The following is a 24,665-nucleotide window of genomic DNA, read 5'->3' on the forward strand; positions in this document are numbered from 1 at the left end:
AGATGTAAAAAACAGACCGTTTTTTTTTTGGCTATTGATTTTAATTCCAGAACAATTTTTTTTTTAATAATTGCAAATATGAATATAAAAAATAAAGCAATCCCAACCAGTCTGGCATAATGAACTTTGTCCAACTTGTAATTTCTCAACTAGCCAACTTTTTAAAAATATTTATATGGTTGAAAAGACAAGAAAATAAGCTTTCTAAATGTATAACTTGTGTGCATTTTTATCTGTTGCATTAGTTTTTAACGATGAATTAAACAGTGTTTTGCTTTGAATAACCAAAAATGTGAAATGATTTTTTTTCATGTATCTGAGTGGTATCCCCCCCCCCCCTATTTTTAAAAAAATTTTTTTTTTAATATTAATTCATTTTCATCTTTTTTACAATTTGTTTTGTGAATTATTAAGCAAGCTCACATGAAGAATTTAATGAAGAGGCGTTGGGGCCAGCATTAGTGGTGTTGTAAACGGTGAAGGCGGGTCATCTGATCGTTCTTGTCGCAACTGCCTATGTACTTGTTATAGCCCAAGGCAAGCTGTGGAATGCTCACTTCAGTGAAAGTACCATCCTTTTTCGTGTTGACAGTTCCAGATGAAGGTGATGGTCTTGTTGTCCAGCCATACCATACATGTGATGCTGTCCTGACATAGGTAGTGACTTTCACCTTGAGGGAGTTTCTTGACTGCCTTCAGAAACTGGAAAGAACTATCTGTAGATTTCCAACAACCTTAGTTTGTAGGAGGTTCAGAGCATATTTGGCCAGAGTAAACGAGTTGTAGAAACAGTCCATGACTAGAATGTGTGAGCTGCCCTCCATCCCAGCCGATGTCAAGAGACAGACAACAGTATTTCTGATTGCACCCAATTCTTGAACTGGTATTGATTGGTGCTGCCCCGCTGTAGACTTCTGCATTGAGAATCCACTTCACAAAGAAGAAATGATTTGATGTCCCATTTTGTGAGCTTGTCTTTTTTGTACTGTTTTATTGCCAGGCAATTTTTCGTGGGAATCATCCCCTTGTTCAAGCTCAGGTGTTGTCTGGACTGGTAGTAGTGTCGAAACTTGGGGAGTAGATATTCCAGAACAGACTTGACCTTGTAGATTCTGTCTCTCTTATCAATGCCAGCATCCTTCTCATCAACTACATGCAGGAAAGTCCAGATAGTCTCATGTCATAACGTTGTGGGCCGCAAAGTATATCAAATGAAGTTACTTTCATCACTTTACCAGTAATCCTAATAGCTGGGTTTCACAGATATATTCCATGTAGATCCTCAGCCCAACAAAGGTTTTTATTTCCTCAACAGAAACATCCTTAAAATTCTTGCAGTAGTAGCAGTTAGGCCTTTCTGCACACATTTGAGTGGCACGTAAATTAGTCTTCTCTGTCAAATTCTGCCAGAAGTCATCCTCAGTAAACAACAAAAAGAAAATTGATGCACTTGCTTTCTTCAGTGATATAACCTGGAATGTTCACTGGCCCTTTATCATCCTCATCAAAATCCTAATCTAGAGTTACAAAATTGTGACACTTAGTTGAGTGACATGTGTCCTACTTTGAAAATTCGATTTTAATATGGGCCTACTTGCTGAATTAACACCACTTTCTCCTTCATCGATATATTCATCACTAGCGTTACTTGATTCAGAAACATATTCCTGATAAAATTCGCCTTCGTCTGAATCAGAATTTCTCACTTTATTTAACACTTTTTGCACTGTGAAACTCCTTGGTCTTGCTCATTTACCTAGTGAAGTGCTTGGTCTGTCACTAGCTTGCTTCATGGCTATTTTAGTCTCAAAACAACTCACAACTCCGCCAAAACAAAGGAAGCCAATTGTAGAACATTAGGCTTGTGCTAAAATCGAGGCAAAGCTGCAACTGGATAGCTATTTTTAACTCCCTGACAACACAAAAACTTGGTCAGAAAAATACTGGTTTAGCAGTAACTGGGTATATAGTGTTTTCAGAAATTACTGGTATATCAGTAACTTGGTCCGGTAGGGTTAATGGATACATGGCATTTTAAAGAATTGCAGCATAATTATGTGCCTTTGCTGTAGATTATTTAAAAACTATTAATTTCTTGAGATTTTCAGTGGCATATTTTGATTTCTTGTACAAAAATGAACTTATATGGCAAATTTCATTGTTAAAATATAAGATTAAGCAAAGATGTAACACTTTTACTGCAAAAGTAGTGTAAAAAAATGTGACAAAACAAATATGGTCTTAAACTGTGAGGCACAAAAATAGTCATAACTTCCTTATTTTTAATCGGATTTTAAAATATTCTTAGCTCATCAAGCTCTTTCTATGTATGACATTGAGATATTTTAAACCATTTAAATTTTTTCACGTGTATTGCTCATTAAATAAAGGGGCCCATTTGAAATTCCAAGGTTTGACAAGCTGAGAATAGCAATCTAAATAATATGAAAACAAAAATTGCAAGTTTTACATAAAAAAATAAACCAATTTGCATTCTCTTTCTTGAATCTGTAAATAAAGCATCTGTGTTGTAGATTAATATCTGTTAGTAAAAATAAAACAATCCACACATGCGTGGTCCCCCTCTTGGACTGACTGTATGTGAGATGACGCCACAAAAAATAGTGAAGAAATGATGAATGTGAGAAGTGTGAAGGGCCAATGTTGCCTTCACATTTTCGCCATGTTTCAGAAAAATCTAATGGATGGAACAAAAGTTATGGGGTAAAAAGTGTCACTTTTTTGCAATTTTGGGAGCATTTGTGACCTCCTTTTGAGCTCCTAGGAACGCCGAATCCCAGTGAAAAGACAAACGCAGTTTCACACCTTACGACATGTATATTTGAATTCAGCACCATGAAAACTACTATATAGGTATACATATCAAGTTCTTGAGTAATATGAAAAAAAAAAAAAAAAGAGCTCCAAAAAGGCATGTTTTTTTAGCCTTAAAAGTCCCAGAGGGATGTGAACCAAAATTTTGCCAGAGTCACCCATACTTAAGAACAATAGTCTCCACATTTTAGTCAAGTTTCAAGAAAATCTAATGGATGGGTCAAACGCTATGGGACAAAAAGTGTCATTTTTGGATATTTTGGGGGCATTTTCGAGCTCTTTTGAGCCTCTGGAGATGCCGAATCCCAGAGTAAATGGATAACAGTGCAGTTTCAGGTCTTAACACATGTATATTTGAGTTGACCACCGTGAAAAACAACTATATAGTCAGACATATCAAGTTTTTGTTGAGAAATATGAAAAAAAGAGCCACAAAGAGGCATTTTTAGCACTGAAAGTTCCCAGGGACGCAAACCAGAATTTTGCCAGGGTCACTCATACTGGATTTATAATAAGAACAATAAGCTCCACATTTTGGCCAAGTTTAAAAAAAATCTAATGGATGAATCAAAAGTTATGGGGCAAATGTGTCATTTTTGGCCATTTTTGACCTTTTTTACTGTGGGCGCAACAGGAATTTTTGTGAAAAAAAATTTTTTTTTTTTACTGTGCACATCTATTTAATGAAATACATCTGTGACAAAATTTCTGGAAAAACTAATGGACAGTTATCTGGCAATAGTCCGGACTAACGGACGCCACTGAAAACATAGGCTCCTCTCCAATAAATCGGAGAACCAATAAAGAAATATTTTTTGTCTCTTAAAAGTGAAATTAATTCTTACATTTATTTTTCTAATCAGTCATGAGGATTAAACCTTCACTTTGTTTATAAAAATTAAATTTGTATAACATGATTGGCTTTATCATAATCAGTGATTCTTAAGACTGAGCCCCTGCTCATAAAAATAAATTAGCATATGTAATTATTGAAGTAAGCTGGACACGTGTACATTCATTTTATTCGCGTTAGTTAAATATTAAAGATTAAAGTTCATAAAAGATAAACTATTTTTGTTCAACTTTAAAATAACTATTTTTACATAAATAAAAAACTGATAAAATTAATAAATAAAAAAGGGTTCGAACCTCTGTCATCATGACGGTCACGGTTACCATATCCACGATCACGATCTCCATATCCACGGTCACGGTCTCGGTCTCCATAGCCCCGGTCACGGTCTCCATGTCTATCATCACGGCGATCATTCCAACCACCACCACCACCACCACCACTCCATCGGTCATCACCACGACGGTCACCCCATCGGTCATCACCACCACGGTGGTCACTCCAACGGTCACCTTTCGAAGAATCAACCGTGAAACCTCTGTCCCATTTCTGATTATCATCAGGAGCAGCAACATAGCGGTCATTTCTTTCACTTGTGTTTGGTGGACCCATACGTTCCCAACGCCCAGTTTCTGGAACTGCACTGCCAAATCCACCACGGTCACGGTCACGGTCGCGATCACCAAAACGGTCACTGTAGCGACCCCCATCACGATCACCAAATCCATCATCTGTTAAGAGAATAAAATTACATCATTATTAAAAGGAAAACAAACTGTTTTATTACCAATTATTAAGATTAAGCCTCATATCAAAGGAGAGCAAACTCGATATTATCAATATAATCTGTTAATAGCAACATTTTTTTAAAAGATAAAAAGAAAAATATTTTCTAAATAGTAAAAACAAAAAAAAAAAACAAAGAAAAGAATTATAAAAACAATAAAACTCTTTAAGAGTGAGGAAATGGAGTTTTATTCTGCCTTTTACATGGCTTGCAGAAATGGAAAGGGAAAGAAAAGGATCGATCACCGACTTACTGGAGCGTTCACCGCCACCACGTCTCCAGTCGCAATCCGTTCGATCAATTTGGTCATCTGAACCACCTCTTCGTCCATCATCACGTTCTGGAAAAAAGAAATAAATTTTCTTTGTTTATTATTCATTTTTTTTTCTTCAATAAAACTTTTTCTGCCAACAAATATTTCCCCATTATTTAATTTTAGGCTCTCTGAATGAGACAATGGATGTGTAATGCAAGTTTCAAAGACAAACTTAGGTCTGATGACCTCAGAAAATTAAATTTGAACAATACAGAAATTCATGAAAATTCTGACACTTTAAATGTTTTCACTAGGTATTAGATATCAATTAATAAATATTTTTCAAATTTCAACTTTTGGAGCACTTTAAAGGATTTTAGAGAGTATAATCTCTCGTTTAAAAATTCACATACATGACATTTGCAGAGAATTTTCTCCATAGTTACTGGGAAGATTTCCCAAATTTTATTTTCCTAAAACTACTTAAGCTGAAACTTTTAACTTTTGACATTTCCTAAAATCAAATCATATAATGAATTGGGAGCAAAATTGGAAGTATTCCAGACATAAGGTTTAGTAGCATTACATGTTGATTTTAATCTTCGTAAGGAGACATATGTGGCAACAGCGTAACTCTCGCTCCATTATTTTGTCCTCACACTCTATGAGCGATGTTTCTGACAAAGGGGGAAGAATTGCTGTTTTCTAGATCAGAATCTATTCCATCTAACACTTATCATTGGCAATTTTTTGAAATTGAAGTAGTATTGTTTTTGCCCCTTACATCATGCTTTCTCTGGAGTGATTTCCATAAAAAAATAGTGCAAATATATTGTTCAGGCAATTAATTTTACTGTGTGGGTATTCTTTTAGAGAGTGTGTGTGTGTGTGTGTGTGCAATATATATAACAAACAAATGACAAAAGTCTATATTCCAAATTTCATGATGTTGACCATCTTAAAATTCATTCCTTTAATTACGCTGATATTTACAATTCTTGATAATAACTGTTTCATAGGGCAAAATCATCCATTTAAATGCATTTTATTTTTTTAGCAGATTGATAGTTGCTATTTCTTTTGATGAGTTAAGATATAATAATTAAATGAATGATTTGGCGCTACGAAACAGTTACTGTCAAGAATTGTAAATGTTAACGTAATTAAAGGAATAGATTTTAAGATGGTCAACATCATGAAATTTGGAATACAGAATTTTGTCATTTGTTTGTTATATGCTCTGTAGTTACATTGAGCTTCAGAAATTAAGGATTAGTATATAAAAAAATGTTAAATATAGTTGAAAAGTCATATTTCCACAAATTTATATATATAAAAACAAACTTCAAGTATATTGATAACATGAACTAAAAACCAATATTTTTTCAAATGTGCTAAATACAAATGCTTTTATAGATGAAATTATATATACATTGTAAGGATTCTACACAGATTGACCAAGGCTTTGACATTTCCATGTTTTCATCAAGATTTTCAAATAAATCTTGCAATCATTAAATATTTTAAAAATAAAATCTTCCAAGAATACAGACAAAAAGGATATTAAAAAAAAAAAAGAAGTATTATTTCTCCTGCTTTTTAACAGCCCCTTCTTTCTCACCGGGCATGGACACATATATTTGAGGCTTACTTATCTCCCCTCACACACAACCAGAGCCTTTTTCCCTAAACCACATTAATATAGTATTTTCCATTAACCTTACAAATTAGTATGAGTTAATAAAATAATTTAATCGTTATTAATCAAGAAATAGAACTAGCTTAGGTACTAAAATGTCGGAAATTAAATTCAAGTTATTCCATTTTTAATCGATTGAGAATAATGGCAGTTCCTGATTGTGTGTGTGAGGATGCAAGGGAAATGAGTAATCCTTAAATATACAAGTGTCCATGTCCAGCGATATTGTTGGGTGAAGCGTGTTGTAAAAAAAGGTACCATCTCCATTTTTCTCTGTATTATAGGAAGATTTTATTTTTATCTCATTTCCTGACTGCGCATTTCATTTAGGAGCCTTGATGACATGTAAAATGTTCATGTAGATGCCTTACAAATATGTGCGTGTGTATATATACATTTTTTTATGAGGGTTTCATATTAATTTATTTTAACATAACTGATAACCCTATGGGTTTGGAGTTTGGTTGTACCTGAATTCTTTACTAAATGCAACAGTTCAGACATTCAGATACCCCAATGCAATTATTTTTTTAAATATTGTTAATGTGCAAATTAGGTGAAAATAGAACTTGATCTTAAGATAGAGGAAAAGTGGTAATATTTTATTAGCTGAACCTGTGGAAATTCCACAGGGAACTCATTCATATGTAATATATTAATATTGGCATTCTGTAGATGTTCAGCGTAAAAAGAGACACCGATATTATTGTAGCTCTTTTGTTAAAACTGCAATAGTATTTATCAAAGTTAGCAAGGACACCCAGCAAAGCCTGGTCATAAAATATTTTATGTTTGTTTTGTTGAGTTTTACAGCATGTCAACTCTTTGGATTATTTTATGCTAAGTGTCTATGGGTTCAGAGAGCCTTTGCCCCCTGCTCTAGCTGTTGTATAAAGGGTTCTTAAAAAATTTTTTTGATAAAGGCCAATTTTTTAAAGATATGAAAGTGTGATGTGGGGATTGTTTTTATCAAATAAATCCTTAATATTGTTTTCTTTGTAGAAATTATTCCTTGTTCTTACAAAATCAGTGCATTCAATTAGTATGTTTTATTGTGAATAGTGTTTGACAAGGTATACAAATGGGTTGGTTTTCTTTTTTTTTTTTTTTAAGGAGATATGAGCGAGTTAAATGTGTGCCTATTTTTATTGTTAGTTTGCCTTCTTTTCTGTTTAGTTTTGCATTTTGTTCTTGTTTTTGAATTTTTAGCATTATTTTGCGAAGTTAGTTAGGATATTCATTTCAATAAGTTTGCCATTTCTCTATTGTGTATATGTTGATATGTCTTGAGAGATCTGTGTATGGAATTTTAAAATTTGCATTAACTGGAAGATTTAAGGTGGTTTTTGCTGCTGAATCTGTTAATTCATTACCTTTCATACTAGAATGGTTCTGTATCTAGCAGAAAATGATTTCTTTTAGATTGTTTAATTCAGTTAATTTGTGGAATAATTTTGCGATTAGTGGGTTATTCAACTTTTTATTTTTGATAGCTTTTAAAGTAGGTTAGGAGTCTGAAAGGATCATAAATTTGACTTCTTTGTTATTGGAGGCTAGACTGAGAGCTAGGATATGAGCATGTATTTCGGCACTGAAAATTGATGTTTCTTTTGGGAGGTTTGCTTGTTTTTTTTTTTTTTGATTTGTTGAGTACTGCTGCACTGGCTGTTGTGTTATTTTGTGTAGACTCTTTAGCAACCCACGGCTAACTGGTGGCCCCATTGAGGGATTTTTACCCTCAGTAGGCGAGCAGTCGGCTCATTCTGATGCCCCACTGACAGAGCAAGAAAAAAGGTTTTTATACTTCAGTTGTTTAAATCTTTCTATATTTATTTTTGTAGAATAAGATAGAGATAAAGATAAAGACTTGTAGTGGATCTTGAGGTTTTTATTCCCGGCCCCACATAACATGATTCAGCTCTGCAAAGAGAAATGGTTTTTAATGGTCTTGGTTGGTGTGTTTTAAGTCAGGAAGCCAGTAGGGAAGTGGGGGTGGAAAAAGAAAAAAAGGAAGGTAGAGGAGGGGGGGGATTTGTTTTTGTTTTAAACTTTGCAGAACATGACTTATTTGTGCAAAGAGTTAAAAAATCGAAAACAAAAAGATGTTAATGTAGGTGCATCGAGTCAGGAAGCCATCTTCAGGCAGCCTCATCTGGTGCAACAAGATGATATTTTAATTCTTGCAGATTTCGTAGATATTATTATAGAGTTAATGATCTATCAACTTTTATATATTATAAAGTTGCGATTTCAAAAATCGCAAATATCCATATGACTTGGATGTATCAGCTTGAATCGAAACTGAAACCAAAACTTATGAAATATATATATATATATATATATATATATATATATATATATATATATATATATATATAAAACTTGAGTTCCTTCAGGTGAAACCGAAACTAAAACTTATAAAGAATTTTTGGTAAAATTATTTATTACAAGAAATGGAAGTCCATAGCAATTAAACAAGTCACTCAGATGTAAGTGAGACACAAAATAAATACCACACACGCTATCCTATTAATATATAGATATTACCTTATAGTCACTGTTTATCCAGGCCCAGAGGCTACTTGAGGATAAGGGTTTGTCTCTGATGTATCGTTATTTTCATGGAAAGTGTTCAACTGAGCTTCAATCTATGGTCCCCCCTCGCCAAACTTTCACAAGAAACACTCGTCTAGCTGTAAACACTATCAATAATTTCCCCCACTCTTTATCTGTGCCTAAACCTAAACATAGATTCCATGAACAAAGCTTCTTTCTTAGAACTGCACGCCTGTGGAATTGTCTTCCGTTTTCCTGCTTTCCGGCTGACTACAATATGGTTGTGTTCAAGTCTAAGGTAAATAAGTTCTTGATGAGCCGTTCCATATAAGTTATTAAATTTACCAAATTTTCATTACTAATGATTACTATATTGACCAACTTCTACTGTACACTCTTTAACCCTTATCCTTGAGTGGCCTCTGGGCCTTGATAATGTGGTGATGCCTTTGTAAAAAAAAAAAAAAAAAAAAAAAAGGGTTAATGGGAACTGATGGTTGGTGATTGTAGAAGTTGGAGGAGTTAATTTATCTAAGAGGATTGAGCATCAAGAACTTGTTTACGTTGAACTTGAAAACAATCATGTTATAATTAGCTGAAGAGCAATGCTGCAGTATTGTTTTCTGTAGACAAGCAGTTCTAGGAAAAAAAAAAAAAAAAAAAAACCTCTGCTCATGGAATTTTCCTTTAATCACAAAATCATTTAGGGAAACAGTTGGTCCAATGCCAGTTGCACACAACCATGAAAACTAATTTCTATATAGAACTTCTTTTTAGATTAATAAAATCATTTTTTTTTTTTATTGTGATACATATTGTAATTTGACATCAAACTTTCAGGCTTGGATGGAGTAGCAAAGACAGATGGAGCTGGCTCAACTCACTTCGTATGAATGAACTACATAGTGACACATATTGTACAACAACACGACTAACATTACATGCCTAAAAATCACACAAGAAGTTTCATCAGAAGTACAAACCAGAGTTTCCTGAGAGAGCAATGCGAATCTTCCTCCCTTGAATTATCTGAAAAAGATGAAGACCAAACAACGCGTAAAAAAGTGAATCCAGAAAATGCATTAACAAGAATCATCAAATTAAGATTCCCTCAACAAAAGACTGAAAGTGAAACAAAGAGTAAACTTACATCATCATTCATCGACAAAGCTTCAATAAGGGATTCTCGATCTTCAAAATCCACATAACCAGTACCTCGTGGTCGTCCTTTTTCACCTGTTCCTGATAATCGAATATTTTGCACCTGAAACAAATTTTATTTAGTATATTAAAAAGAAAAAATATATATTCACATATATTTATACTTTTCTGGCTTTTAACTTTAAGACAAAAATTTTTCTTTTTGATTTTTGGATCTAGAAAAGTTCAAAAGTAGTTAAAGCTTACCTTGAGTTTTGAAAAGAACTTATAAATTTTTTCCTGTTCAATATCGTAAGGTAAGTTTGAAATATAGGCAGTAAAGGGAGGCTGTTTAGGGACAGTATCCCAATCAATATCAGGACCCCGAGCAGCCCGAGGAGCAGTCGGTAACATGGACCGATCAATAACGGATTTATATGGAACCTCCGGATAATCCCCTAGGGAATAGAAAAAAAAAATAAAAAAGTAAATAAATAAAAATAACAAATTTATTTAAAAACAACTTATTTGCTTTAGGAGTTCAAATTTTTAAAAAAAGAAAAATCATTTAACAAAAATTTTAATTCTTTAACAACGCAAAAGTTAATTTTGAACAAAATCTCAAATGAATTCATCATTAAGACAAATTGCATTTCAGTTGTAGAAACCGCAATTCAATTCTCATGCAAAATGATGAGCCTTTCTTTGTCAGTGTGCCATTCTAATATCACCCACCAAAGGACTCATACCAGTCATCTTTCATGTACTATTTTCTCCTGAAGTATATCAACAAAGTTATTGTTGAATAATAAAATGATTTGGCATATAAATAGTTAGCTGGATTAGTTCTTTGAAACGCTTACAGTTGTTGATTTTCCTGCCTGCTAACAGTTAAAGTCAGATCATACAAGTTAATGCTGGTCCTGTCCAACTTAGTAGCTGAGAATGAAGTCTGCCACGATGTGGTGACAAGTTATTTTTAAAGATTACTATTGTTTTTAATCCCTTGTTAGCTTTGACAAAATAAAAGTTGTTAAACAACAAGGCTGTTGTCTACTTTCTTTTGTGAATTGAAGGGACTATTTAACTCTTTTGAATATAGAGTCTGAGGATCATCAACTAGAACTTCACTTATCATCATGGATATCTAATCACTTCAACCTCATTCATTATAACTGACCATTATAAATCCATCACACCAGAAGTAACCACAACCATTGATTGATAAATAAATTTGTTGCTAAATAATTTTACAAGCCTTAGGCGATTCTTGTAATGGAATCAGAATCATGAGGCTGGAGAGACCAGATTGTTGGGAAAGTTATCACTATATATGACTTCTCTAACAAGGAATATTCGTGCTTCAACAGGAAAAACAATAATTCTGCCTCCTCGATCAAAGCGGTTTCAGCTTGTTGGAAAATCCAGATGAACAGTAGTGGATGGTGTAATTTAAAACCTAAGTTCTTGGGAAAATGACAAGATAATCTGTAGAAAAGATGTAGATGAAGCAAAACTTACAGATGAAGAGCAATGGCTATTCATACAAATTCATTATCAATAAGATCAAAAATTCCTTTCAGTACAATTCTAAACATGCGTACACTTCTCAGGAAAAATAAAATTCAAATAATTTTTGAATGAGCTAAAGTCAAGTCTTTTTCTATGCAAAAAAAAACCCTTTACCCCAAATTTAGAAATAAGGATAAAAATTAAACCAAAACATTTCATAGCTCAATCATCACCATCAAACGTAATCCAACTCCTAAATATAGTAGGGCTGTGGTAATACGTAGTGTCAGAAATATGAGGCTCTGGTAAATCCAAGGGCATCTGCATTGAAATCTGGTACATTTGTAGACAAACTAGAACGAGCAAGAATGTACGATTGCAAGGCAGAGTGAGAATAACAATAGTGTATGTGAAATTATAACTCAATGCTGATAAATGACAACTCTCCTCAACGACTTGCAGTAACTGCTGATTCTTGTCGACCTTAGAGGAAAACTTAAACGGAATATTAAGTACTCCAAATCTAAGAGAAGAATCACAATCAAAAGCAGTCAATATCAACATCTCCATATTTTTTGTTGCATTCAGGCTCACCTAGCTTAATAAGAACACTTATAATGTGTCTCTTACAATTGTCAGCCTCATAACCCAAATACGCAAGGCATACACTCTTTAGTGGGTCTTCATAAGTGGTGATTCCCTAATATTAAAAAACTAGGTTTCTTTAATTTTTTTTTACTTTGTTTTAAGTTTAAATTTGATCAGTTCTTACAGAGTTGGTATGAATTCATTCAAATTGGCACTGGGATAGTGAGGAAACTGATTAAAACTTTATCAGCATAAGTTAAAGTTGTATTGAATTGTAGTAAAGCGGCAAACGGATAAAAAACAAATTTTAAAAGTAAGGATAACTAACCTTCTGTGTCCTGGCTTTCAACCTCATCGGCCCATGAATTGAAAGTAGGGCGGGGTCGCACGATACTGCTCCCCGGCCCCCCTGGCAAACCTCGTTGCTCATCAGCAAGAAAGACACTTAATTCAACTGTCTTTCCTTTTAATTTCTTTTGCTTTTTACCTGAAATGAAAGAAACAAAAAAGGGTCAAAGATTTTAGAGAAAAATCATTAGTGAAATGACCAAAATGAAAAAATGTCATTCAATCACCTGTTAAAACACATTTGTATGAAATGTAGAGGATTTCAAGATTTTTTTTTCTTTTGAGATTTACAAACAGGTGGACATCTAAAGCGACACAATGGACCCCTGATGTAATGAAAAATATGAGGAAAACCAAAAACTTGAGTAGAAATGATTGATCAAACAATTGGATCCCATGTGGTCATGCCTAGTCAAGAACAAAACAAGATAGAAGGAAACCAGATGGGTCCCTCCTCCAAAATGATAAAATGACAAAATTACAAAAAAGTCAAAATCATAAGAAAAAAGAACTTCTTATTTAGTTTCTTAAAAGTAGGTATCCCAAAGCAAAATTTTATTTTCATCTAAAAAGAATTTATTGCATGCACATAACTCATAAATAACTTATTGATTGTGGTAGCATAACCAACTATTGAATTATGACTGTCCAAAGTTTGTTGAAAATTGAAAAATGTAATCTTGCGTGCTATATTGGTCAAGACAATTTTCACATCAACAAATAACTAAAAATGCTGAAAAATCCTTGCAAACTTGGTAAATGATAATCATTAAGGAAGCACAAATTATTACATTAAGACGGACTAAACACTGAACAAAATCCTATTATAAGTTAAAAAAAGAAAAAAAAAAAAAAAAAAAAAAACTTTGTTTATATAAAATTCATTTCAATGGCTAACACATTAAATATTCAGGATTCATAGCAGAATAGAGATCAAACAATTTTATCATTAAATAGTAAATCACTAAAAATAAAAAATAAACACTGATTTGGTCCATAAAAAATTCAGATGGAAACACAATTTGATAATAGAACAAAAATTTAATTAAATAAAGATGTCAAGATTTTTTTTTGCACAAAAGACAACTTAAAATATTAAGATCACCATACTGATGAGTAATCCTTTTTCTTTAAGATGGGACTGTTTTCACATGGATAGGACACAATATTGTGCGCATTAAGTTAAAAAAATAAAATATCAACATTAAAAAAATAATTCAGATGTCACTGAAAATAGTAACCTAACTCAAAATAATCTGGGGAAAATAAAACATTAATGACACAAAAGAAAGAATGATACATTTACCAAAAAGATTACATTTTGATTAAATCCAAATTTCACTAAATTAACATAAAAAATAAAGTTATTACAAATTGAAATTAAAGGAAATTTTACTAGATTTACTTATTTTTACACATTAAACTGGCTTGTGTGTGATATATAAGCCTACCTTTTTTTTTTAAATTACAAAGTAATGATCAAGCAGATAAACAAGACATACTTCATTCTAAGAAATGTGAAAGCAGAGCAACAATCTGGTGGTCACTTCTGTGACATCAAAATTATTTCATAAATACCATCCGATTGATTAGAAAGATTTCTAGACACTTTGAAACTGATGTAGTGGCATTCAGTCTGATTGAGTAGAGCTCTATCCCAAACCATGGCAGATAATGCAGTGGTTCTGAACAAGATAGCTAACTAACTACAATTCCACTTTCAGAGACCAACTACATTTCGTTTGCTCACTTCATTGAAAACACAATACATCCATATGGCAAATACTTCTGACAGTCTTATATACTTTTGCACAAGTCCATCATCACTGCAAGCCGCTTTATTGTACAGCTGATGCAGAACCAATTGCAGTTGTTTCACTGTTGGCAAGGTCTCTCTTCTGCTAACTCAGCATTGATTTCTGTCTACCATCAGATTGATTAGAAAGATTTTGAAACTGACTAATGAAAATTGGTGAGAAGAAACTGCAGAAAGTGATAACAAATTAAAAAATGACACCAGTTAATCTAAAAAACTGAAAAACCAGTGCAGATGACATAATATTTAATGTCTTCGTTCAAGAAAGCATAAAAACTATAAAATTGAGAGCAAATATCAAAGATTCTTTGATGCAGATCCATAATACTTTGCTCCAGATAAAATGAAACCAAAGTGTAGCTTACTAAAATTTGACAAGTTCTACTTAAAGCATATTATTGATAAGGTATTTAAATGTTGCCACAGCATTCATCCTGATCATGTCGAGCTGGCTTTTCTGGCCTGCACTATGGTAGCCCATGCATTGTCGCTAACCAATGTGATTACACCACCAAAAACCAGCTACTTGTGGACTGGAGAACTCAGTCACGGCCTCCTTTAATGGTTGAAACTACCCAGATACATTTGCATCACCCAAACAGAGGTAGGGGAGATTCTACTGTGAATTAACTCTTCCTTGGGGTAACAGGATGCATGTTTAAACCATTGAAGATGTTGCTGTAACAGAGCATATAGCAAAGAGTTTAGATGTAGATTTTAGTGATGAACAGCAGTTGGAACACTGTCAGCCTACTGACAATGCAAGAGTCAGTGAAAGCTGTCATTCTGAAAAAATTTTCTATTTCCACTGATCAACCACCTTCATTGGCCGTGTCTCACAGCAATAATGGATTGTCCAGATACACCTCTTTGTTGATACTGATTTAAGGGAAGAAGGGATCTCTAGAGAGGGATAATACCTTTCCGAAATTACTTCTGTAGTGTCCTTGATTGATCCGCATGCACCCAACACTATGCATTTTGCAGCTATAGTCTGTAGTTAGCCTCTCTATAGCAAATGAACATTCATGCTTAGCAGAGAGTCACATCTTTGATGAGGTAGCCCCTGTTAATGTGCATGGGCATAAACAACACTATGGGTCTAGGAGTCAAACCTTGATAAGAACTCTCTTAATCCTTTACAGATAATTCTAGTTCTTATAGCGATCGACAAACAACAGAGAGAGAACATGGTAGAAAATTTGAAGAAGCTTCTGCAAACTGACAGTTACTTTTTTTTGTCCTTCTATGCCTGCACCTATTGGACAATTTGCAGCATATAGAAGATTTACAACAGTAAAACTGAAAACTCTTCACTTAAATTCTCCTGATGCTTCTTACATATGACAAGCACAAAATTCTCTATACTATCGTTATCTTGTGTGATCCCCAGGAGAGATAAATGTTATAAAATAAAGTAGTGTGCAGCATGGCTTTTTTTTTTAAGTAGGTGATCACTCCAGTTATGGATTTATAAATTTGATCATGTCATAATGCTTTCTCCAATTTCAAAAGAGCCATGAAAGTGTGAATTTGTATGAGGTAGATATTTTTAAAATACAAACTGAAACGACAAAAGTCAATTGGTACTCTTTGTTGCCAAATTCATTAAAAAAGTCATAAATCTATTTCCATTTCGTGGCTTGAAGAAGTGATGTGGTGGACACCACAAATGGGGTTTAGAACTTATTAACAGTCCCCGTATCGATGGTGTTTGCAAATGAAGTCATCTCACCCTTGGCAATGAATCACTGTGTTTAGTTGACCTTCATTCAAGACTCAGAAAATTCATTGGAAGGAGCTGGCTCAACTGACCCAGGGTGAATGGCACCACATATGTACAACAAAAGGGGAGGGGGAGAGATGGACGGACAACATAACCTGCTTTTCTATTGATACTTAATGGCTGTTTTTAAATATTTACCAACACCCAGGTTTCATCAAGCAAGACATTTTAAAATGTATATAAACTGAAAATTAAAAACAACCAACTTTCAACAAAATAATTAGTGTTTATGAATTGGTTACATCTAAGTGCACGGATTGAGTCAGTATAGGGAGATGTGTGCTAAACAGGAAACTTAAATAGTATGGGCACGTTGAAAATGGTCAAAGATAGGTTAGTTTGGAAGTTAATTTCTAAAAGCCGTTACATGCTAACATGTAATATGGACATTAAACCAAGTAGGATGTTGCTGTTTTCAAGACATTTTTACCAACAGATGCAAACCTCAGAATTTCAATTGTAATCAATGCCAATTAGAATAAAAACAAAAATTAATATTCTTTAGATTCATTCAATCTGTGTTTATCAATGTAAATATAATTTCAAACTTAAGCACAATCAACAGGACAACAGACATAATGTCTTATAGAGATCGGTGGACACATGGAAATAATATGAAATGTGTGACAGATGAAGAGGCAGAGGTTTATAGAGATGCTTGGCTGCATTGAAAATAAGTTATGACAATTCAATCTGACAGTTTAATATAAAAAAAAAAAAAAGGCTATTCTAAAACTGCCTCATGATAGACCAACCAACAAACTTAGAGAAGCGTTAATACACTAAAACTAATAATAACTGATAAATAATTTGAATGGCAAATTAGAATTGAACAGAATTGTTTGTTTCTTTTTTTTCAAAATAGCATAAATTTTAGATTTTGTATTTGAATAGTTTCATATGAAAACAAATGTTATTTATTTTAAATTGTTTACATAAAGACAGTCTGTAATCTGTTTGGTCAACATTGGTATAGTTGCCCACTAATTAAGTAAATAAACATTTTGAAAGTACATTTATTCATGTTATAATTCAAATTCCTCATACACGACTGCTATTATCCTCCATCCACCCTTCATCTTTGTGTACAACCAAACAAGAACAATGTTTTACTATACCTATGATTAGTTGGGTTGGTATGTTAAACATAGTAAATATATCATTCTTTAAAACTTTGATATTAATTAATAATCATTTTTACTAAAAATGAATGACAAAGGATGAACGCCTTTGAAAAAAAAAGAGGGGGGGGGCAAGGATCATTTTAAGATGCCATCTATTTTCAACTTAAATATATATTTACTCGTCTCCTACCACCCTCATATCATACACATTTTTTTTTTTTTTTACTTCATTCAGCGTGTATGATAAGCAGATGCAAGCGAGATTAAAAAAGTTTTAATTAAAAAAATGTTTAGTGTGTGTGTGTGTATATATATATATATATATATATATATATATATGTATATCCAAATTTTTTAAAATAACCAACTCAAACTTAAGTTTTCAACTTCACATATACTGATTATTACGCATCTAACCAGTATATTGAAGTTTGGTATGTTTATATATTTTATGTACTGTTTCCACCCTTAATCTAATGAATGGATACAACTTGTGTCACCACTAGCACTTTCAGTGACAGAACCGACAACAAACTTTAGACATGAAGAAGCATCAGTAGAGGATCACAAGCAATGAAAATATGTAGGTTTTCTTGATAGATTTATGAATTACAAAACACATTCATCCCATTTTCTAAGAGGAAATGAGGACTTCACCAAATTGTTTTAGAGAGGCTCAGTAGATACTTTCCTCTTTTAACCTTTGATTTTAACTGTGTGATGGTAGCCTTTCCTGCTATGGATTAAAGAACTGTAAATTTATAAGTAGGTAAGGTGCTGGAGTTCATCCATATTAAGATGCCCTTGCAAATAATTAAAAGAGAGAGAGAGAGAGAGAGAGAGAGAGAGAGAGAGAGAGAGAGAGAGAGAGAGGGGGGGGGGCAAAGTAAGAGGATGAGAAAGAAAATATATACTTAAAAATTGATGATGTCACAAAATGCTTTTTTCTTTCTCAAAAGTTGCCAAAAGCTACTAATCATCTTTTATGACATCATCCATTTTCAAATCCATATCTCCTTGTAAAAACATAATTCAGTGTTAAAAAACTGATTATTTAATAACATATAAAGAATACTGACTCAACAGACCAGAGATCGTTTAGTTGTTAACTACAACTTTCAATAGAATTTTAAAATCTTATATAAAAAGATTCTGTGCATCTGTCAGTCCAATTTTTAAAAAATCATAATACATTGCAGAATTTGTCTCATTTCATAATATCAGATGTTTGTAGATAAATAAATATAAAAAAAAAAAAAAACTTTGGAATTATCAATCAATTAAGCACATTAAAATGTTTCAATTTAGAGAGAGAGAGAGAAGCTTATATATAATAATATAAAATGATATTTCTGGAGACAAGTCAGCAATTCATAAATGAATGAAATAGTGCATACCATTTCTGATTGCACTGTGTGTACAGATCATCTAAAAATGCAGGGCTGTGTCATCAGAGAGTAAAATGGATTGCTGTACAAAAGAACTGACCTTTTATGAAAGCTGTATTTATACTAGATTCAAGTAAACGGGATTAATGCTGTGTTCCACCAGACCAAAAAAAGGATTTTGGCATCGTACAAAGAAGTGAGGGTGAAAAACCATGAATGGTGCACATTAAAATTTAGAATTCATTGCATTACCATGATAACCAGTTTATATTCGGTGGTCATTTACAGTACACTTAAGAATATGGAAGACTTGCATATATATTTTCATTCAGTGCCAGCTTTGTCCCAACAGACAAAACACTCATTGTTAGGTTGAAAGTTTCAAATATGTTGGTGCCATAATCACAGCCAACAACAACACAGCATGTCATATTTTCTGTCAACTTTACTCTTGGCTCTTATTAAAATCTGAGATAAAACAGTACCAAAGTAAGAATCTATAAAGTGCTGGTACAACCAATTCTCATTTACAGCAGCCAATCCTGGCTAACTAGTGAAAAACGTTAGATAATTGTAAACTTTCAATCACCACCACTTGTGTCACATCCTCTGCGTCCAATTGTAGTCTTCCTCTCAAACACAGTAATTTTTCTTTAAAAACTAACTCCATCGACAAGTCGTCTTCCCAAAAGACACCTGCGCTGGCTGGATTATGTCCTTCATCAGCAACCCGAATTCACCTATGAAACAATTGCCTCGGTTCCTTTACAGTGTTGAAAAAAAAAAAAAAAAAAAAAAACACACACACACACACACAAAGTGATAGACAAAAGAAAAATCTAGGTGATGACAGTTAAAGATAACCTGGAACCCAACCAGAATTTCTGTATCTACGGAGTTCGCCGTCAGAACAGCGATTAACTAGAGATCATTCAATCGTTGACTTAAAATCTTGCTTGTAAGGAGCCAGATAAACTCACTATGGGTGAATTCCTTTTTAAAAACAAGTAGTAATTCAGTAACACCAGTGGACAATTATGGTGACACATGAATGATGAGAATCAGTCTCTAGTCTATGTAACAGTGGCATCCTTCTGGAAGAGAAATGTCCCCTTCCTTCATTGTCACCTTTGTGATCATACAATCAGGGTAGAAGTGTTAAGTAACTTTTATTCTTAATAATAAATAGTAACAATTGAATCTTCAACTGTACAAATGTCACTTAGAACTGATTGTGTTCTTGTACTACGAATTTGTGTGTCTGCTATGTTTAGTTTATAAGAAGTATGAACTTGAAATTTAGTAGAAATTATCTAATTTTGCCATGTTTTATCTTTAAAAATAGATTCCTATGAGAGCATGAAAACTAGTTATTTACTCACAATGAGACTAATACCATCGATACTTTACATGAAAATAAATAGATTCTCAGTTATCTTCTATCTATACTAATAAAGTTAGGAAGAAAATTCATGTCTTTAAAAACATACCAACATAACTTCTTTAATTGCACATAGAAAAAAAAAACTTTAAATCTTTTAATACATAAGGATCAATAAATTCTATTCTTCAGACTACTGTTCTCATCTTGGATCTTATTTTCACGTATCAGCTGACATAACCTCCAACCTTCAGATACATCTTGTCAAACTCGGGAATCTGTACAGAATTTCAAACAGAACCAGTTATTTTAATCCACGGAGATATCTTATCTAGTTTCATCAGCCATGACTAGGTAGAAGTCTTACATAATTTGTAATTGTGTTCTTAATATCGACTGTATTGAGGATTGAATCTTTAACCTCCAGAAGACATTGACTTAGAACCAATTATTGCTAAGCGCTTTTATTAATTGTATCACAGGTCCCTCCAGAAATTCTATACAGATTCCAGAATTCACACCTGAAGAAGGTTGGGGGGGGGGGGATTTTTTACATCGGCTGAAACGTGAGAATAACAGCCGAGATAAAACAGTCTGAATAAAGCAAGTGAGGATTTACTAAAAACAACTATTTGGCAGTTTAAACATTTCCAAATTCTTTTCAAATATTGAAGGGTCATAAAATAATGTTTTTTTTTCAACTCTTAACAAAAGATTAAAATGGCTAACTTGTTTGTGATGAAAGTAAAATGAAATTTCCTTGATATAATATTAATTATAAAAATTTTTAGTACTGTATGTTATTAAACTTGATTTCAAAATAAATAATTGATCTAAAGTAAACAAAGAAATGTACGTCACATAGAAGCAAGAAACACACATACACACAGAAAATGATCACATCAATAATATTAAGACTCAAGTTTATGTATTTTAACCCTTGACCTGAATTTTAACCTATCTGTTCGTGGTTTAACTAGACTATATAAAAAAAAAATTTTTTTTCTGGAATAACATTTTTAAACTTTGTTGGCAAATTTGTCAGCAGCGAAGAATAAGTAGATTTTACTGAAAAATTTCCCATTAGTCAAAACGCAAGTTTAAAACTTTTTTTTATCTGAGTTTACGAGAATAAAATGAAGTAAAATTGCAGTATGGTTAACAGTTAAGAAATCATAAAGAAAAATTAAACACGATAATTTGTAGCAAAGTAAAATGAAATTTTGGTCAATTTTTACGACGTGCCCCAGCGTATTATAAACACCCAAACGTTTGGTACCTAACAAGAATTAGGCTCAGGTGTCAACTAACAACATCTAAAGTATAAATTTAATCAAGGTGATTTCAGGGGCACAATGGATAGATTTCATTTCAATCTTATTTAAATCTAAATATTCTGCCAAAACGAATTCTATAAGCTGATGTATTTATGTTTGATTTACATGACATTTTCTAGCACATGAAATCGTGAGCAATTCAGAGATTTTAGAAAAGAAAATGCAGGTTTCCATTGATACACAAAAACTGGAGAAAATCGCACAATAGGTGATATATTACAAGGTTATATGCAATAGCCACCATAAAAGAGTGGCTTTAGACACCCACAAGTGCTTGGTGAAATGGGGCAATGCAAGTCATGTCATTAATTAGAAGATAATGTTCCTCTATCTAAGTGTGTATGTTTACAAACCCATTGTGTCCCGGCTGTAATGTCAGGCAGTGAAAATGGTCTTTGTTTTAGTAGGAGGGGGGGGGATAGTTTAGCTGATTGTAAAAACAACGTTGATTCTGAAATAATTTCATTAAAATAATGTGGACAGCACTAACCATATTTTGGGTGGTATTTGGGATACCTAAACAAGAAATAACGATAAAAAGAAATTCAGATTATGATTTTCTTCACAGCAATAAAAAGAATGATCAATGAATGTGTGTCCAGTAAGCACACTAAGGATGATGCAATTTCAAATGGTAGCAGCAATAGCAGTGTCAGAAATTTCGTGAAAATAGTGAATAATTCCACCCCATCTTTCCAAGCTTATAACTCCTCGAAAAATGTAATTCAAGCCCTAATTTTTTTTTTCAATTAAAGGAGTAAGGACCAAGGTTTTATTTAAAAAAAAAAACAAAACAAAACAATGTGTTTTTTTTTTTTAAAAAGGTTTTAAACTTCGGACTTTACAGGTAAATTTCTAAAAAACTGATTTTTTTTTTTGTTTTAAATTTGAATATATTATTTATTGACCTTTTCTCTTCAATTTGTGATATATAAACCTATTAAACATAAATTAATTATTTACTTTTTAATAGACATTTCAAAATGAGAGGCGTAAATTATTCGACCCCCTATCTTTCTAAGCTTATAACTCCTCGAAAAATGTAATTCAAGCCCTAATTTTTTTTTCAATTAAAGGAGCAAGGACCAAGGTTTCATTAAAAAAAAAAAAAAAAAGACAAAAAGAAAAAATGTGTTCTTATAAAATAAGGTTTTAAACTTCGGACTTTACAGGTAAATTTCTAAAAAACTGATTTTTTTTTTTTGTTTTAAATTTGAATATATTATTTATTGACCTTTTCTCTTCAATTTGTGATATATAAACCTATTAAACATAAATTAATTATTTACTTTTTAATAGACATTTCAAAATGGGGGGAGGCGTGAAAATGGGGGGGCGTGAAAATGGGGGGGCGTGAATTTAAAAAAAACGTTTGTCTAAAATATTATATTCGGTTTATTGGAAAGAACATAAAATTTCACATTGACCCTGAAAATATCGTAAAAATAGAATCAATAGAAAAATTTTGATAGATTTTTAAAATTTAAAAATTTAAAAATATTGAGTTTAAAAATTGAAAAATATTGAGTTGTGAAAATTCATTACTGTTTTAAAAAAAAATAAAAATATTTTTATTACTTTTAAAACAACTGTAATAGTTTATTTTGGAAGTATAATCCATAAAGAAAATAAATAACCCACTTTTAACAGAGAAATTACGAGATTTTTATATTGTATTCGCAGTTTCGTGTTAGGGGTGTCAAAAATTCCTACAAAAATTCTGATACTGCTATAGCAGCAATTGTATCACTGTAACATGTTGAGAGAAAAAATAGAGTAAAACATTAATTAAAAAAAAATAAATAACATAAAACTAAACCTTTATTTTATTACAAAATTTTATTTCTATGATTGTTGAAATGAAAAACACCACAGCCGAATAGAAGTAATAATGGCTTCAATTCAGTAAACTTGGTTTCTTTCTTTTCTTTTTTGCTACTTGGACTTAGGGTTAGTGGTAGAATAATTTATTTTTATTATCTTTTCAATATGAATTTAACAGCCAGTTTGGTTTAATGTAACGATAAACCAAACACCGAAAACGCTCTGAAATAAAACAAAATTTAACAAAAAGTTGCAGCACAAGTTTAAAAGATTAAATTTACTGCGTTTGGTTTGAATTTTTTATTTTTTTTTATTTACGATTTATGGACTATTAACTATATTGCAATTTTACCTAAAATTAAAACTTCTAAGAGATTAAAAAAAAAATTTTAATAGGTATCACTTTGCAGACAGATATAAACTAAGAAATGCAACAATATTGAAAAGATCGAAATGTGGGGTGAGAGAAAAGAGAAAAAAAATGTTTAATCCTTGCTCAATAGTAAAAATAAAACTGATAAAAAAAAAAATCCAAATTTATCATCAAGACTGAACATCTGTTGAAAATCGCACGACTAACATTTAACTTTGTTCATGTTTACCAAAGAAAGTTTGCAACACACTTTAGTTTTATATTAAAAAGAAAAGGCTGACAAAGCAAACAGTTAGTTCTTGATATTACAAAGGCACGTTCGACCACGTCATGACTTCCTCTTAAAAAAAAAAAAATAAATAAATAATAATAATAAGTGACAGTTTAAATGCTTCAAAATCCTTTTCTAATTTCGCACGACGACAGTGTAATAATGATCAACCAGACTATTTAAATAAATTACTAATAAATAAGAAAAGTAGTTTACTTCGTGTCCAGTACTAAATTTGAATGTGATTTTAAAGTGTCGATTAGATATTATTTTTCTTGGAATACAGTTTAAATAAAAAAGTTAGGTCTTCTAATAAAACAAAGGAAAATAGGAATAGTTTAACCAGTTTTCCTATCTACTTTTCTCTTCATGAAGACAAAGTTAGATATAGTCAGTTTTTAACGCGGAGAAAAAATCAGCCTTCCTCCCCCCAAGGGCACTCTGGATCGGCACAAAAATAAAAGTTGCCTCAGTCTAAAATAATTTCTCCTTCACTGACCAAGGAGAGAAAATAGTATAAGAACATATACATTTCGCACCTACCTAAAATGCCAAGAAGCTGAACAACTGAAAATATACAACCAAGGTAAACAAAACATGTTCCAGATGTTGGGATCTAAAATCAAACGAAATATTTATTTTCTAATATTTCTATTTACTTGCCTCTATACGGGAGGGGGGGGGTAGGCATAAGGCCAGGTTAGAAGAAATACTATACTTTGATCCAAGCCAGAAGTGTCATAATCTCCATTAAATAAGATTATAAAGATTTGAATTTTAATAAAAAATAA

General features: G+C 32.3%; 1 protein-coding gene across 1 annotated transcript in view; it reads right to left on the reverse strand.

The window, feature by feature from the left end:
• Positions 1–24,665, reverse strand: part of LOC145259672 (eukaryotic translation initiation factor 4B-like) — a 54,238-nt gene that overhangs the window by 24,570 nt on the left and 5,003 nt on the right. The window contains exons 2-7 of the mRNA XM_080117333.1: positions 12,555–12,713; positions 10,394–10,584; positions 10,137–10,250; positions 9,970–10,015; positions 4,729–4,815; positions 3,985–4,419 (exon numbers count right to left, since the gene is read on the reverse strand). Coding sequence (XP_079973459.1) covers positions 3,985–4,419; positions 4,729–4,815; positions 9,970–10,015; positions 10,137–10,250; positions 10,394–10,584; positions 12,555–12,713 — 1,032 coding nt within the window. The remainder of the gene's footprint in view (positions 1–3,984; positions 4,420–4,728; positions 4,816–9,969; positions 10,016–10,136; positions 10,251–10,393; positions 10,585–12,554; positions 12,714–24,665) is intronic.

Source organism: Euprymna scolopes, chromosome 35 (assembly GCF_053919585.1).
Source record: "Euprymna scolopes isolate OS-2025 chromosome 35, ASM5391958v1, whole genome shotgun sequence".
Lineage (NCBI taxonomy): Eukaryota > Metazoa > Mollusca > Cephalopoda > Sepiida > Sepiolidae > Euprymna > Euprymna scolopes.